Raw genomic sequence first — 17,053 nt, forward strand, 5'->3', positions numbered from 1 at the left:
CCAGTGTTCCCGGGGCAACATTCAGCTTAAATTAAAAAGCAACATGTGTAAGAAAAAACATGCAAGACCACCAGGATCTCACTAAGTATGACAACTTAAATGAAAGGAAATTTCAAGGAATGAACACGAAAATTTTAGATAATGTTAAAAAATGATTAAATTCAGAAAACTGCAGCTGACTCCTAAACAAGAGCAAAACATAGCAAATTTAAAAATAACAACTTTAATAGCTATCAAAACCCAAGCCCTTGAATGCCTGCTATATATTCGAGAGTAGCAATGAATGATGGGCTCTTGGTAGTCTTTCACCATCACAAGACAAGGCCGGAACTGCCTTCTAGAGCTGCGCTAGAAAGCTGTCCACTTTACTAATAAGAGGTAATGTATATGATAGGCGGCGGGACTGCCCTCCAAAGTGTTTTATTCAAGTTCAGGCTTTTCTAGACACCCAAAATCGCATCTGATTGCCTCTAGCTTGGCTGCCATCCCTATTGAACAAGTCCAACACGCATGCTTCTTTCTAGAAGTAAAGAAGCGGCACTGTGTATTTTGCCCACATAGACGTTTCCATCATCCCAGCTCGAACTAAACGTCGTGTATTTTTAGCAATGTATGCCCTCAACCGAAATGATAACCGACTGGTAAAGTCACCGCCACTAAAATTGCTCAATACCAGAAACGAACACTAACACTTTGTTTGCCAAACAGTAACATCAACACTCACCATTTTAGCTGTTCTCCCGCACAGTCGTCTGGTGCTTGGCTGAATTTGGGCGCGGGACTACGTGAAGCACACAACAAAAAGGCCGCCGTTGCGAGAACAACACAAACACGTGAAAGAAAAAAAAGAAACAAGCGAACGAACCACCACAACAACGCAGCAAACTGAGGCGGCTCTGGAATATTGGGCAGTGTGACGACCGGCGCCGGAGAGCGGGCCGCTTTTGCGATGATAAGAACCGACTTCCGCGAGAGGGCGCGACGTGCAACAGGGGTGCCACGTTCGCCGCTCGGCGCGTAGCGGCCGCGGGATAGCGGGAGTACAGAGGAGGGGTGCGGTTCTCTTTGAAGCGATTTTCAGACGCTACGCAATTAGTGTGGTAATTAATAAAGAGTCTACTTATTCCAGGTGCTTAAACTGATCCCTGCCGTTCTTTTACGTCTATCTGGAGACATTGTGCACGCTTGGGTAGTCCTTCAGAGCAGCGCGCTATATTTGAATCGCTATCTGAAACTCTCAACATTTCTTCCTGCGGACAGTTACAAATCGTCCAGATGAGCAATTTGTACTGAATGTTTGCAACGAAGCGTGGTGTTTTGCATTCGTTTTTCCCGTAAGGGAATAAAGGCTACTGCCCAGGAGCGCTATTAACACGCGGAGAAAAACAGTGTACATGCGAATCAAAGCTTGTGCTTCGTAAGGCCTCCTTAGGAACACTTGATTTTTACAAACCTTGTTTACGAACACGTGCTTACATTTTGCAGCTTGCGCTTATTAATACATAACAACGTTTATCTTAAATCGTCAGTAATCTGTAATATATCTCTTTAATAGGTGTTCTTCATGTGCCCTAATCACCGCTTATAGAAATTACAAATACAGTGTGCGAGCAAAACACATTTATTCACTACCATATTAATTTAAACCACTGTGGTATTTACCGGCAAAAAAAATAAACAAGGTATACGCGACTCAAGCATTTATTCTTTGTTCGTGATTAACATATACGTATATCACGGACATTTGCTTGCGTGCCACTAACCAAAGGGTGAACCAGCTGTTTAGAAAAAAAAAAAAAAAGTCAAGTACAGCTACGGCATTACTTCAAATAAAATGTCAAAAATTAAACCTGTCACATACGTAATGCGTTCATAATGGGCACTTGAGTGCGGACGCTTTACTGGCATCAAATGGTACTGAGCAAACAAACAAAAATAAAAGCACTGATAATTACGCGTCGAATTGGCAGGTATGATGCAGTTCTTGGCGCGCACCGAGAGAAAGCGGAAAAATGCGAAAACGATGACGAACATCTAATACGCAATCAATTAAAATAATGCCGAAATCAAATGCGGACATAATACGTGTTTATACTTTGAGTGTGTGGTATGAAATATGAGTAATCGACTGGATATACTTGCAACTACTGCTTACCGGACTATATAAAATCGGGCTACTTGCCGCGGGTGCTCTTTGCAGTACTAACCAGACTATAATTGTTAACAAGGTTGATATTACACGTGAAATACTTCCAAGGAAATTTAATTATTTTTCCTTTGAGAACTCTTGTCGTGATTCGCTTACTTCACAAAGAGCGAAGCCGCAAAAACACTATAAATTTCATTGCTTCAAGCGGGAGCTTTTCTGGTGCTCGTAGGTAAACTTTTTGAACCTTCATATTTTACAGGAAGTTTGCAAAATCTGAAGTGCAAAGCAGTCGAAAAGGACCGTGCATCGAGCCAAAGTTTTGAGTAAATTGCGACCTAGCGAACCTATAGCGCTATTTTTGTTCGTGGGGAGAAACCGTGCCGGCCTCACAACCTCTCTTTCGCAGGATGATCTAGCGGAAGCGAATAAGCGTATACTCTATAGCCTCTGCATCCTCTATTTTCCATCGTTATTTCTTTTTCAAAGCTATTCATTTTTTTTTTTTGTATGTACATAAAACAGGACTAGAGCGATCATCTGGGGGCAATGACTTGCATATTACCGGTGGCCTGCGTACCCTAGAATGGAAACATTTTCTTGAACAATTAGGTCATCTCTACCTCCATGCGGGGTAGTCCACATTTAATTCATTCCAGCTGAATGCCGACTTCTCTTGTGGCTTCAGTGACGTACTGTAGTCGGCCTAGTTGGCGTGGGAAACAACGGAATATACCATTTTGGACTGTTTTGATAATGGGGTTACTGTGACCAGTTTTAGTCAGCGCTCGAACGCACGTGTTGTATGTTTCACTTCTTCATACATCCTGCCTCCAAACTGCCCTCTTTTCAAAACGACTACATTTCTAGACGTGAATTAGGTGCTTTAGGAATGCTAAAGCAAGCTGTACGGCGAGTGAAGCGTACTGTGCGAGTCGTACGCCGGCCCTCTCCAAGCTGTTTTCTTCGGAGCCAACTCCTGTCATGTTACTTCCCCGAGGTTTGCCGACGGCCAAGATGGAAAATAAATTATGTGATTGCTAACAGTACTGAGCACCGTTAACCGGCATATTTGTAAAATCTTGTCGCGAACAGCTCGACACGACGCACAACCAAACAAGAACGTACAGTCCGCGCGGTATCCGCCCCGCCTCACAGCGCGCATACGCGGGCGCTCAGACGGCTGACACACCAGATGCTGGTGGCGTCCTCTGCGCTGCGGCGCCTCCGTCATCGCAAAAGCGGCCCCTCGCTCCCATGCATTTCGCGGCGCGGTCGACACACTGCCCAATCTTCTAGAGCACTATAAGGCGGCTGCCACAGCAATGCTGGCGGTGGCGCTAGCGGCGCGGCCGGTAGCGATGACCGTGGCTACTAAGCTGCCAGCTCTGTTGTTGGTTCTCGTTTCGGAACTCTGGCGTTTGTGACTGCGCTCGTTTTGGAACTCTGGTGTTTGGGACTGTGAACACAACGTGAGCAGTCTCTACAAAGTTTGGCCTTCCGCACGTGTTGGCATGCATGAAAAAAAAAATGCGCCAGTCGATAGCCTAAATAATTCCTTCAGAAAAAAAAGGACCAAACATTAAGTAAACATCTCTCCTCTGTATGAGATGACACATGCGCAATATGTTTGTGCTATAACTTCAAGCTAAATATACATCCACTCAAAGCTTTTAAGCACTTTCCCAGATTTCTATACACTGCAAAAACATCCACGAAATAATATCTTTAGAATATCCACTAAATGATTATTTTCATCGAATAATCCTCTCAATATCCACACAATATCGACAAGTGACATTGGACATTAGGACTATTTGTGGACATCCTCTGAATATTCATGGTTATCTGGGTTGGTCGGTCGGTCGGTCGGTCGGTCGGTCGGTCGGTCGGTCGGTCGGTCGGTCGGTCGGTCGGTTGGTTGGTTGGTTGGTTGGTTGGTTGGTTGGTTGGTTGGTACAAATATGAACCAACTAGCCCAAGAAACGGTATTAATGCAGTACCTTTGCTTCTATAAAGTTAGAGCTGTGGCTCCACCTGTTGGACATCAGCCCAGGCTTCTCATATAAATTTATTTTCAGTTAGGGCTCATAGATGGCGCTGCCGCGCTACATTCAGGGAAGCTATTGAACAACGACGGGCTGCTTCAATGGAACACCGAATGGCAAAGAAAGCACAGGTATCTCAGGAGGAAATAGACCAAAAATGGGAATCATATCGACAAAAGAAACTTCAGGTGCAGGCCCTCGTCCAAAGTAAAATAAGGCAGTCCAACGATCGCTGGATGGCTGACATACACGATGCCTCTAAAGGGTGTTGCACAATTAGACGCGCGCTGTAGAATGCTTCTCCCAGCTAAACCGCGGAATCCTTGCAGTTCAGATTTCGCACAGAAATCACATTTTGTCGCTAGTATTTTTTAATACTAAATTTGTTTGTGGTACTTGCCTGATTCGATCAGAAGAAGTAAAATATTCCTATCGCCTGCGGCGGCGGCGACGCCACACGAATCGCTGCCCCAGCGATGGGAGTATTTTACTTCTCCTGATCGAATCAGGCAAGTACCACAAACAAATTTAGTATTAAAAAATACGAGCGACAAAATGTGATTTCTGTGCGAAATCTGAACTGCAAGGATTCCGCGGTTTAGCTGGGAGAAGCATTCTACAGCGCTCGTCTAATTGTGCAACACCTTGTAGAGGCGGAGCAAGAAAATTGCAGAACCATATAAGCTGGCTAGGGAAGAAGAATCAAAGAAAGCAGGATCGGATTCAATATAACGAGGGAAATTGTTTAAAGGGAAATAACGCAGTGAATTACATTACGTCAGTTATAGCCGAGTCATTTAAGAGCGACGATAGGGTAATCTCCGCAAATCAGGAAGCAACACAAGGTAGCAGAATACAAAGCAGCTTAGAACTGACCAATCTAAACTGGAAAAAGGCAGAAAAAAATATTCCTAAAAACACATCTACAGGAATAGATGGAATTCCGATCAAGCTGATTAATGAACTCGGTCCAAAAAGTAAGGAAACGTTGTTAAAAGCTCTGGAAACAGTCATAACGAATAAGCAAACTCCGGAGAGCTGGCGGCAGAGTAAAATGAATTTGATTTATAAAGAGGAAGGAGACAGGATGCACATAAAATCCTACAGGCCGATTACTATAACATCTTTTATGTACAGGTTAGCCATGCAGGCGGTGAAATTAAAGGTGCAAGCATGGGTAGAAAGTAAAAAGATACTCGGAGAACTTCAGAACGGCTTTAGAAATGGTAGGCGCTTAGATGATAGCCTGTTCGTGCTTACCCAATGCATCGAAATATCTAGAGTGGAAAATAGACCTTTGTATTTGGCCTACCTGGACATACACGGGGCGTACGACAACGTAAGCAGGGAACTCCTGCGGAACATATTAAAAGACGAAGGTATCGGTTATGAGATAATAGAGTTCCTACAGGAAATATATCGGGATAACAAAGTAGAAATTACGTGGGAGGGGATAAGAAGTACGGAGGATGTCAAAGTATGCAAAGGATTAAGACAAGGCTGTCCTCTATCACCGGTGCTGTTCATGATTTATATGATAAACGTGGAACGGAGGATACAAGACAGTAACCTAGGTTTTAACCTGTCATATAGATTAGGTGGAAAGGTGGTAGAGCAGCGCCTCCCCGGTTTTATGTATGCAGACGATATTGTGCTGCTAGCTGAGAGTGTGGAAGAACTGCAAACTCTAGTTAAGTATTGCGGAGACGAAGGGGACGCTCTAGGCTCCAGTTTCAGCGCAGTTAAGTCGGATCTGATGCTTTTCAACGTTAAACCTGGAAAGCGCATAAAAACAACGGACAACAGAAAGAGACAGACACACGAGCGCTTACTTCCAACTGATTTTTATTTTCATGCGAGAAGCAGAATATATGTGCACTTGAGATCACATGCGCATGCGAAGATAAACTCAAACAAGAAAAAATATTATCTGGCTGCACATGCAAAAGATGAAAGATATGCAATCTCTTTCTCAGACAGCAAAATCGACGCACCACTTACACAATCATGTGCAGCCAGATAATATTTTTTCGTGTTTGAGTTTTCTTCGCATGCGCATGTGATCTCAAGTGCACATATATTCTGCTTCTCGCATGAAAATAAAAATCAGTTGGAAGTAAGCGCTCGTGTGTCTGTCTCTTTCTGTTGTCCGTTGTTTTTATGCGCTTTCCAGGTTTAACATGTCTAACCAACTCGCCCAAACGCTGCCATTATTGAGCTTTTCAGCGGCTGAACTGATCAGGGTCTTAAAATACAAGGCCATGAAATACCTAGAGTAGCGGAATATAAATATCTGGGGGTATGGGTAAACGAAGGATTGGCATACATTGGAAAGCACGAGAAATCACTTAAGGCGAAAGGGCGAAGGAATGCCGGGATAATGAAGCATAAGGCATTGTGGGGATACAATAGGTATGAGGTATTGAGGGGTATTTCGAAAGGAATTATGGTGCCCGGACTTACTTTCAGAAATGCGGTTTTGTGCCTAAAATCAGAGGCACAGTCGACATTAGAAATAAATCAAAGATCCTTCGGACGATTAGCACTAGGTGCCCACGGCAAAACTACAAATGAGGCGGTACAGGGAGATATGGGCTGAGCATCCATCGAAGTACGGGAAGCTCAGAATAAAATATTATATGAGGAACGCCTGAGGAAATCGGACAGTAACAGTTGGGCAGCTAAATATTTAAATACCTGTACTTAAAAAGCGTTTACTCACAATGGAGGAAAAGTACTAGGAAACTAACTAGTAAGTATGCTAGTCACAAGGACGGAGAAATAAAGAGCATTAAGCAACAGGTGAAAAAAACAGAAGGTAAAAATTGGATAAATTCGATGGAAGAGAAACAGAGTGTGGAATTATACCGAAAGTGGAAAATGCAGATCAGGAAGGAAGATTCCTTTGATAACTCAAGAGGCAGTGCCCTACTTTTTGAAGCTAGATCAGGGGGCCTTAGAACACGCAGCTACAAAAAGAAATTTAACAATGGAGATGACGCATGTGCTGTATGTGGAAACTCCAGTAAAACAATTGACCATATACTCGAATGCAATGGTATCCATCCGGAAGTTGATGCAGGCGCAATCACTGTTCCTGAAGCTCTGGGGTTTAGAGATAACAGTGGCCGGGTGAATAATCCGGCGGTGGAAACTAGCAAAAAACGACTGGAAGATTGGTGGCTTAAAAGCAGAGAAGTGACATAATGTTAGTAATGTAGGAACAAAAATTTAATAAATAGAATGATGGTTTAGTTAACCCTTCTAAATCAATAATTAAGATATAGGGAGAAAAATGAGCATCATAGCTACTGTTACCACCCCGTTTCAAAGGGGACGCTCCTATATTCCATCCATCCATCCATCCTTCAACGTCAACGTTCGAGGCCCGCGAAGCCCAAAGCAAAATTGTTTGTTTGTAGTGGTTATTTATTGTATATACAAAAGGAAAGAAAAGATGTTTGCCAGCCCCGGTATCTGCTATCTTATATCTGAAGCACCTGAACTGGGGCGGCGGAAATAAAGGGATAGCGAAGAGAAGGTAGAGGAAATCAAAGAGTGAGTGATAGGGAGAAAGAAAAGGGTAGTAGAAATAAAAGAAATATATACACTATGGTACAGTATACAGAAGTTTGCTTGAGGCCCACCCGCAAATGTCTTAAGTCACTGAGCACTCGGCACATCGGGCGGGCCTCCGCAATAGCTTTGCGTCCAGGCAACTGTTCACAACGCACGCACTGGGTAACTGTGCAAAACACTGACGGCTGTCGTGGGCGATCGGCCGTTATTCTGGGAAATAGCACACGTGGAGCGTTCAGTCCCAGCGCGCACTATCTGGCGAGGTGAAATAGGCGGGTCATCAAGCCCGCCTGTTCGATGTACTCACACAGGCTCACGTGAGCTCGCTCGCGGACGCGCGCACAGCCCGGCGGCCACAGGAGCACAGCTACGCTGTCCGGGATTACCCCCTGCGCTCTGTAAGCCGCCAGCAACTCACGTCATGGTTCGGCTAGCGCGGTGCAGCGCAGTAGAAGATGTTCGAGAGTTTCTACCGCGCCACAGCCGTCACACACGTCACTAGTGGCAAGTCCGTGGCGCATCCGTCGTTCCCCAGGCCACACACATCCAATGCGTGCACGGAGGATCATTGCGAGTTGCAGCCGAGTCAGCGAGCGGCCGCTGACACTGTGAATGCGCTCACCTCTTGCGATGCGTGGGTCGGGGTGCTGCGTCCGGAGGTGATCGTCGATTACCGCGCGCACATCCTCCAAAGCGAGTTGCTCGTCACTAGGAGGGAGTTCATGTGCTGCGGTCGCGAGCTCGTCGGCACGTTCGTTGCCCTCTATGCCGCAGTGCCCGGGGATCCACTGTGCCCGTATAGCGCAACCACGCTCCGCCAAGCGCTTGAGACACGCGCGAATCTGACACAGCAGCGGAGTTCCCCGGCCGGTGGTTTGAAGGCGGCTGAGGGCAGCGCGGGAGTCACATAGCACGGTACGCCTGGGTGGCGGCGGAGTCAGTTCAAGCAGTAGATCCAGGCCTAGGCGTAGGCCCAGCAGCTCCGCCGTTGTGGAAGAACCCAGGTATGACAGGTGCAGCTGTCTGCGCAGTTGCAGGGTGGGGATGGTAGCCGCCGCTGCTAGCCGTCGGTGTAAACGAGGAGGTGGTGTTGGAGTTCCTCGTAGATGACGGCTCTGGTCAGCTGCTGCACTGCACAGGGCGGTGTGGTGCGTTTCCCCGCGATTCCGACAATCTCTCGCTGAACCTCCGTAGCAGCGGGCCAGGGCGAGAAGAGGTCGTAGGGGGGGCGTTGCATTGGTGAGCTGCTCGTACTCGAGCAGCGCCGCTCCCATGCGCGAGTGGCGATGATGTCGCAACCGATGTAATGGCGGGCCGCCATCCTTTGCGCGCTGTAGGCGATCGATGTGTCGGAGCGCCCACCGCGTGGCCTGAAGTTGTAAAGGCCATGCACCTGCCTCGGCCAAAGTAGCTGCGCACTGAGAGTTCTGAGGAAGGCCGAGGCAAATGCGGAGCGCCTTGCGATGCTCGACCTCTAGCTTCTTCCAGCATGGTTTGCGCAGTGTGACGAGCGGTAGCTCGTAGAGTATTGCCCCCAGAGCCGCGGAGTTGTACAGCCGTAACGCTGCTTGCTGGGAGATGCCCTGGCCTCGAGCAGTGAACCTGTGTACGGCGGCGGTGGTTCTCTTCATCTGCAGGCAGGCCTTGATCGCCGCGGGTCGGAAAGAAGGCGCTGGTCTATGTCCAACCCCAGATACCGCACCGAACGTCGCCACGGCAAGAGGGTCCCGTCCAGTGTGAGCGGCGGTGGTCGTTTGCGCGAGCTCGGAACACAGGCCATTGCGACGGATTTGTCCGCGCTGAGCGAGAGACCTAGGCCGCGCAAACAGTCGCTCACCGCCGTCAGAGCTGCCTGCGGGCACGCGCGCACCCGTGCTGTCTCGCCCGGCGGTCCCAGGCACCACAGAGCAATGTCATCTGCGTATATGGAGATGTACACATGATGCCGGCAGCCCGCAGGCAGGCAGGCAGCCCGGCATCACCGACATCGCCACATTGAACAGAAAAGGTGACAGGAGTGAGCCCTGCGGCACGCCTAGCCCGACCGGGCGAGGCGCTGAGAGAGCATCCCCCACGCGAACGCGCATGGAGCGCGCCTGGAAAAAGCTCGGAACGTATTGTAGCAAGCGTCCGCCCACGCCAGCCCTCTCAAGCGTCGCGAGAATGGGAGCGCGGCAGACGTTATCAAACGCGCCCGATACGTCCAGCAGTAGAAGCAACGCAACCTGCCTCATTGCCTTCGCGTGCTCGAGCGCGCTGACAACATCGGAGATGGAATCCGCAGTGCACTACGAGACCAGACTCCGCGCCATGGACAATAACAGATGGGCGAGGAGGCTGTTCCGATATATACACATTGCTGGCATTCGGGCAAAATGGTGTGCTCGTGCGCAGACTCTACGACGGAAATACGGCGCGCAGACGGACACCCAGGACCAGACCGCCTTGCCCAAGGCCACCATATGCAACCTTATACAGCAGACGGAGAACGCGCAGTGGAGTGCTGCTGCCCAAAAAAAGACGACTCTGGCGCTATACAGCGCACACAAAAGAGCGATCTCCGCTGAAACGCTGTACAACAACAGCATCAGTAGCGCGCTCCTGTTTGAAGCAACGGCGGGAGCGCTTCGCACACTGGTGTACTGCCGCCACTATAGTGCTCTATAAGATTGGGCAGTGTGCCGACCGCGCCGCGAAATGCATGGAGCGGGGGGCAGCTTTTGCGATGACGGAGGCGCCGCAGCGCAGAGGGCGCCACCAGCAACTGGTGTGTCCGCCGTCCGGGCGCCGGCGTATGCGCGCTGTGCGGCGGGCGGATACCGTGTGCACTGTACGTTCTTGTTTTCTTGTGCGTCGCCTCGAGCTATTCGCGACAAGATTTTACAAATATGCGGGTTAACAGGGTTCAGTACTATTAGCAATCACCTAATTTATTTTCCATTTTGGCCGTCGGCAACACCTCGGGGAAGCAACATGACAGGAGTCCCACTGAGCACAGAATATCTTGTAGCTGTCTTGATATGTCTATATTGGTCACATATATCTTGAGCTATCAAAGACATCTACAAGACATCGCTTGGTGCTAGTCTAGAAGACATCATCGGCAAGATGTCTGGAATCTGTCTAGTGAAGAATTTTTATGTCTTCAGCTACGCAAGACAGTTATTAGCCGGCTAACGCCAGATGTCTTCTAGAGTTCTGCTTCAGAAGTCTACCATACTTCCTAACAAGACGTTTCAGGGTCACATATGCGCCTATAGTGCAATATGTACACAATTTAACTGGACGACACTGTTCTGCATACTCTAAGTATAAATTGTCGAAGGTTTGTTCTAGCAATTTTTCAGCTTGCAAAATACTGTATCCAAAGTGCCTGCGCTTTTGAATTAAGCATGCAATTTGGGCTGTTTCCAGCATGCAGGACCAATATGGCACCAAGAAATGCTGTTTAGGCGATGGGTATCTGAACATAATGTACAAAAGCCGCTGACACCTTCATTTCTGCAGCCGATAGCCACACGCGTACTGTGTTCGACCTCACTCGGCGCAGTCCAGTCCGCCGGAAGACTCCAAACTCCGAGTGTTCACAACGACAAAGTAAGCTAGCGATGTATCCGTGTGTGATAAAAGCCAGTAGTTCGCACAGAGGAAAGATTTGCTGCGCCGATGTTAATACGGAACGCCAGCTATGCACGATCCGCCATTCCCAAACTTCGCGCGCCGTGGCCTTTTCGCACCCCTCCTCTTTACAGCGAGATAGAAAATAGTGCGCCAAAATAATTACGCAAGACGCAGGTTGTACTTACCGTTTTGAAACAAATACGTCATAAGCAACAGTTACATTTTACTTGTATAGCTTGTTTTATGAAATATATTTCAGATTTCTATTGTTTTTAAAGTTATTGTATCAATGCGCTGCTCGGAGCTGGCCATTTCAAATTTTCGTCGTGTCTAGTCGTGTCTGCACGTTAGGCCGTTAATTTGTGACTGCGTTGAAAATGTATCCCGCACAGCGGCTGCTACTTCTGGCTGCAAGGCAAGCTTCGCTGGGTGAGTAAGAAATTGTTTCTTCTAAATGAGTCACTTAATGGAGCAGTAAAGTGACTGAGTGTTTTCTTTTTACGATAAAAATGCTGCAAGGACCGTTGTTTGCATCCGCCGGCGCAGGCTGTATGGGCGAGCAAGATAGCGCGCGCGGACCGTTTAGTCAGTACGAAAGGCGGTGTTTTATGGCGCATCTATAGTTTTGTGCATGCAGGAAGGTTTTTCGCTTGTAATTCCACTCGCCGCGTTTCGTGAACTGCCATTGGCGGCGGAACCTCGCGATGTAATTCTTCAAAATGAGCTTGGCGATCCGACGTCTTTCGTTGATTGCCGCTGGTTCTAACACTTTCCCAGGAAACACAACTGAGCACGAAAGTCTGCATGCTTAGTGTGGCCTTCACTCTGCAGCAAGATACAGAAAATACGCACCGTCGAGTGGAAGCCGTGCATTGTTTCTCAGCCTGCAGAGCTTACGCGCTAAGTTATGCCGCGGTTGCGAAAAAGAAAGAGAACGATCTCAATAAGCCGCCTTAGAGGGGAGGGTAAGGTGCATTCTGGCCACAGCGACTCTCCCAACTGCTAGCAAAATACTCTCGGCCTGTTCACAGGCACAAGTTGAAACACATAGCGAGATAGGAACGGCGTACAAACATTCTGCAGTGATTTAATTTTAATAGTTCATAAAATGTTTACAGTCAGCCATTACATTGCCGTGATTAAGTGGTTTTACATTTTCATATAGTCAGAAAGCACAATTTAGTTCTTTTTAAGTTCCTGAACTGCATGCTGTGTGATGTGCTGGTGCTCTATTTGCTTTGGTCCTCAGTTTTTTTTTTTTTTATTCGCGGAAATGTTTTAAGAAATTAAGCTTCAGTTGAATTGGTACAGAAAGAAATCGAAAGCAAATTTTTCGGACGGACCTCATATAACGAAAAGCCTATTATAATACACAAAAACATATCAATTTCATTTGTTTTCTTGCTTCAGGGCCAATAGACTCTTCCTATCCAGAACTGGGAAAAGAAAAGAGAGTACTGAATCATAACTTACTTTTAAGGCGTATAGAATGTAGCCATGTTATAAATGGGTTCAGTGTATGCCTTCTGGCTGTCCTCAACAACAAAGCTGTGACTCCACGCAAACCTTTTGATAGCATATGGACTCCTCCCGAAGTGAAGGTGTTTGGCATCAAAGGTGAAATACCTTCATTTAATTTCAGTTCAGTTCAGTCATGTCCGACTCTTCGTGACCCTATGGACCATGTCACGCCACGCTTTCCGGTCTCTCACTATCTTCCTAGCATCACATAACTTCCTCTGCAGTGCCTCGAGGATGCCATCTAACCATCGCGTTCGCTGCCTACCCCTTCTCCGGCGACCCTCAACCTTTTCCAGCATCAAATCTTTCTCCAGCGACTCCTCTCTTCTCATCAGATGACCAAAGTAGCTGAGCTTTAACTTTAGAATTAACTTAGAATTAACTTTAGAATTTAGAATTTAATGCTCTTTTTCACATTGTGCTGTTGTGTCTGTGTTTGGTGCTCTTGTTATTTTGTGTCTGCGGGAATTTTCATGTAAACAAAACACTTACCCAACAGCTCAAGCAAGTGAGCTATGCATTCTTTTTTTTTTTTTTTTGCTCTGGGTGCATGCTCACTGTTTAAAATATTGCTTTCATTTGTTCTAGGAAAACCTGGTGATGCATACATACGTAGGTACCTACATATATACATGCATAGATACATACATAGGTAATGCATCCATACATAGATACATGATACATAGATTTATTTCTTCTCTACATATGTCGAATGAAACACTTAGTAAACTCAGAGGCAGGAACCTTACCCAGCATAGAAAGTGACTCTCAATAAAAAAAGAAAGGTATAAATCAGGAAAATGGTGGTTCTCTTCAGGTGTGTCTGTTGGTGAAGACAAGAAAATGTTTTAGCCTTCGAGGTCATCAAGGAGTTATTAATATACATATATTATACTCAGCACTATTTTGTGCTGCTAGTGCGTGTCTTGGTTAAACATATTTCTATTGTGTACTCAGTACTCTCAACCTTATGTGACATATTTTGAGGTTAAATTCTTATCCTATGTTTTGTAGTCAGTGATTTGCTTTATTAAACTTCACAAGAAATCTTTAAAGCATTGCAACACCTTGCAGGTTGCCACCACCTCCACGGCTGCCTAGCAACTATCCTTTTCCTGTCTGTGCTGCAAACACAACTTAGCAATGAGGGCCACAGGACTGACACCTCACTGGGCAGTCGCGGGCTACTGACTGAATACACAGGTATGGTTTGACTGTGCCAAAAACTTAGAGTTGCCAACAGTGGGACTTTTTCCTTCTGTTTGGGAGCTCATATATCTAAATCGTGCTTTTGATTTTAATCCTGGCAGGTGTGACATGGAAAGCCTTCAACACCAATGAAACTTAGTTTTGCCGACGTCACAAAAGAGTGGTTGGTGTTTGCCTTGTGACAAAGACCAAGTCCACATCTAAAGGCGCTGCACAGCCACCATGAACAGTGCCACAATAGCAAGCAGCTGGGATCAAGGCACCTTCTGTGCTCATTTACAACTCAAGTTTGAAGCTTTGTAATTTTGCAAAGGTAGGCCTTCAACAATTGACAGAGAGGAGCCTCCCAATCAATTGAGCCACAAAGGAATTCCCCCTTTCATGGCAGTAGGTGACAAAAAGAGGCAGTGCAGCTGGTGTTCAGTACCGATAAAGAAAAAGCTGCCCAGCCTAGTTAGCTGTGGACAAGGGCTGAAGTGGTACCAGTGTTGAGAACGATCTGATTGGCAGAAAAGCCTCCTTTGAGGGATATTCGCCCCTTCATTCTTAATTTGTAACTGACTGCAGTGGATCTGATAGCCCCGGAAGTTTTCTTTTTTTTTTTTCAATTTTCTCTGCCCTCTAGGGTTGTACAGAATAACAGATGCACAACCCATGCCAGCTCCCTCATTTTACGATGCTTTCATGCCAGAATGTTGGCAGTGGTATTCAGACCTTGTTTTTTTTTTTCAATGCCTTTTCTCCATGCATAATAACAGGCTATTTAGCGTAACACAGTCGCACACAAGACAGAGGACACCATCAGCACTTACAACTGTTCAGCGGAAAGCAGCCGATATACATAGCCTACTCAGGTGATGCGCACGGGTACAAGGCAGCATGGAAACAGCACCATTTTGTCAAACTATGCGTGAGAAATTTTTCTTCAGTCTCATAAGAAAAACCAATTTGCTGCTGACACAGCTGTAACCTGCTTTTTTATATGAAGGGCTTCTAGTGTTTCATGAGCCGTTACCCACAGTTTTCACAATTGGTGCAAACCCTACGGTGCAAGAGAAGTCGCTCACCTTCATTGTTAATGTCTTTTGCATGTTCCCTAAGTTGGCCATTGACGCAGAATCCTGCTTGTGCAAAATAAGATTTTTCTACATGACAGTAGAACTTTATAGACGGTGGTGCACTTTACGAAATGCTGGCCATGTCTCTTCTGACAGCCGACCTGTTTGCTTTCGTAGCTTATGTGATGGCTTAGCTGAGCAAGCTTTCAGGGAGCAGAGGATACCATCTATACATTAAACAGGTTTGAGCTGTGTCAGTGACACTTCAGCTTTTCTTTGAGGCTGAACAGATATTTCTCATACCTGCTTTGATAAGATTGGTGCTGTTTTCCCGTTGCCTTGTACATGTGCACATCAGCAGTGAAAGCTATGCATCGACTGCTTTCCCCTAAATAAACAGTTGTAGTAAGTACACGTGGTGTCTTCTTTCTTGTGTGTGTCTGTGTTATGCTAAATACCTTTTTTATTTCTGAAAACCAACTATCTCAGCAGTTAACTTCCTTCTTTTTATACCAGCAGAATGTGAAGAGCAGCACCGTGTGCAACACTGAATTTTATTCTCTCTTTTTTTTTTTTTTTTTTTGCTGTGCCTTCTGTACTCCTCGCAAGCTGTTTGCTGCACTACAAAAAGTAAGGGCAGTTGGTGCCATCATGGCTGGTTCATGCTGTCCTTATCTTTTGTAGTGCTGCAAACAGCTTTTGATATGGAATATAGTGGTTGGTATGTACAATGACAGGGATGCGAAACTTTTGCTCCTTCCTTTTTTTTTCCTTATGGTGCCTTCTAGTGTTTCTTGTAGAGTGATGTATGACCCTTACCTGCTACCTTTTCCTTAGTACTTTTTAGTTATGATAGTAGAATGTAACTATGACAGGCATGCAGCCATTGCATTTTTTTTTTTCAGTGCATTCTAGTCATGCTAACAGGAACAGCAGCAGTGAAGCAGTCTTGGCTTCTTTTTTTTTGCAGTGTAGATTTTTTAATGGAATTGATGTCGTGCCTATTGCTCAAGTGTTTGTGCAGTTTCTACAAGATGTATGTATGACCAGCATTCAGTTGGTGACATGCATGCACATATAGTATGAAATGCAACACGTGATGATGGTCCTTTGTGAAAGCGCCTTTTTCTGTATACTGAAGCTTTTTCATTCGAATTTGTTGCTTTGTTTTATTTTGTACAAACATTATGCAGATAGTTCGTTCGACCACTCAACCAGTTTTGTACACTTTTGCATACCTATCCCTGTTTATTTCTAGTCATTTCCTGTTCTTGTTTGGAGTATGGATGTTGTCATTCTTTTGTAAAAAGATCATTTTAAGCTTGGAGAGAACTGCATTATTATTTTGTCATTTCCATACCACTTGTAGTGTCTAGTTTCTGTGCTTGTAACTTCGTAGCGCATTGTTGAAAAAAAAATCAAATATATGATTTACACATTTTGTAGTTATTGCCGAATCTCCCAAAGAGCACCCAACCATGGCTGTCCACCGTACAGTGTGGCATGTTTTGTAACAAAGAATGTGTACAGTTCTCACTTACTGTTTGCAGTTTTAATGTCTGTGAGAATGAATGGCAATGTGCATCATTCTTTACATGTCATGTGTTCATGAGTTGGCTCTTTCTGGTGTTTTCTTCCTTGGTACAATATTAGGCTTCAGAGAACCACATTTTTTCATTTGCATACTGTTGCTTGTGGCTTTCTTTGCTTTTAACATGCATGAGATTAAGTTGCCTATTTGCAATGTATAATGTTGAGGAAATTAAAGAGTTCTGTAGTTTACTCATCTCATTTTCTAGCATTGGGTGCAGTTACTACCAAACTTTCTAAAGAGCACCTGATGGCCATTAACAGTGAAATGTGGCACGCTT

At 45.8% G+C, this 17,053-nt stretch overlaps 1 protein-coding gene across 2 annotated transcripts; it reads left to right on the forward strand.

Annotated features, from left to right (window-relative positions):
* The first annotated feature begins 11,709 nt into the window (after positions 1-11,709).
* On the forward strand, positions 11,710-14,856 carry LOC146171984 (uncharacterized). Of its 2 annotated transcripts, XM_084586187.1 has the most exons (4): positions 11,710-11,823; positions 13,140-13,259; positions 13,990-14,118; positions 14,226-14,856. In XM_084586187.1, the coding sequence occupies exons 1-4, from the start codon at positions 11,772-11,774 to the stop codon at positions 14,261-14,263; spliced, it is 339 nt and encodes a 112-aa protein (XP_084442313.1). In that variant the 5' UTR covers positions 11,710-11,771; the 3' UTR covers positions 14,264-14,856. The 2 variants fall into 2 exon arrangements, with proteins under 2 accessions (XP_084442313.1, XP_084442314.1); XM_084586188.1 differs by lacking the exon at positions 13,140-13,259 and having other exon boundaries at positions 11,728-11,823.
* Positions 14,857-17,053: the final 2,197 nt, after the last annotated feature.

The sequence above is a fragment of the Amblyomma maculatum genome, unplaced genomic scaffold (genome assembly GCF_055883805.1).
Source record: "Amblyomma maculatum isolate TAMU_Amacu unplaced genomic scaffold, ASM5588380v1 scaffold_15, whole genome shotgun sequence".
Lineage (NCBI taxonomy): Eukaryota > Metazoa > Arthropoda > Arachnida > Ixodida > Ixodidae > Amblyomma > Amblyomma maculatum.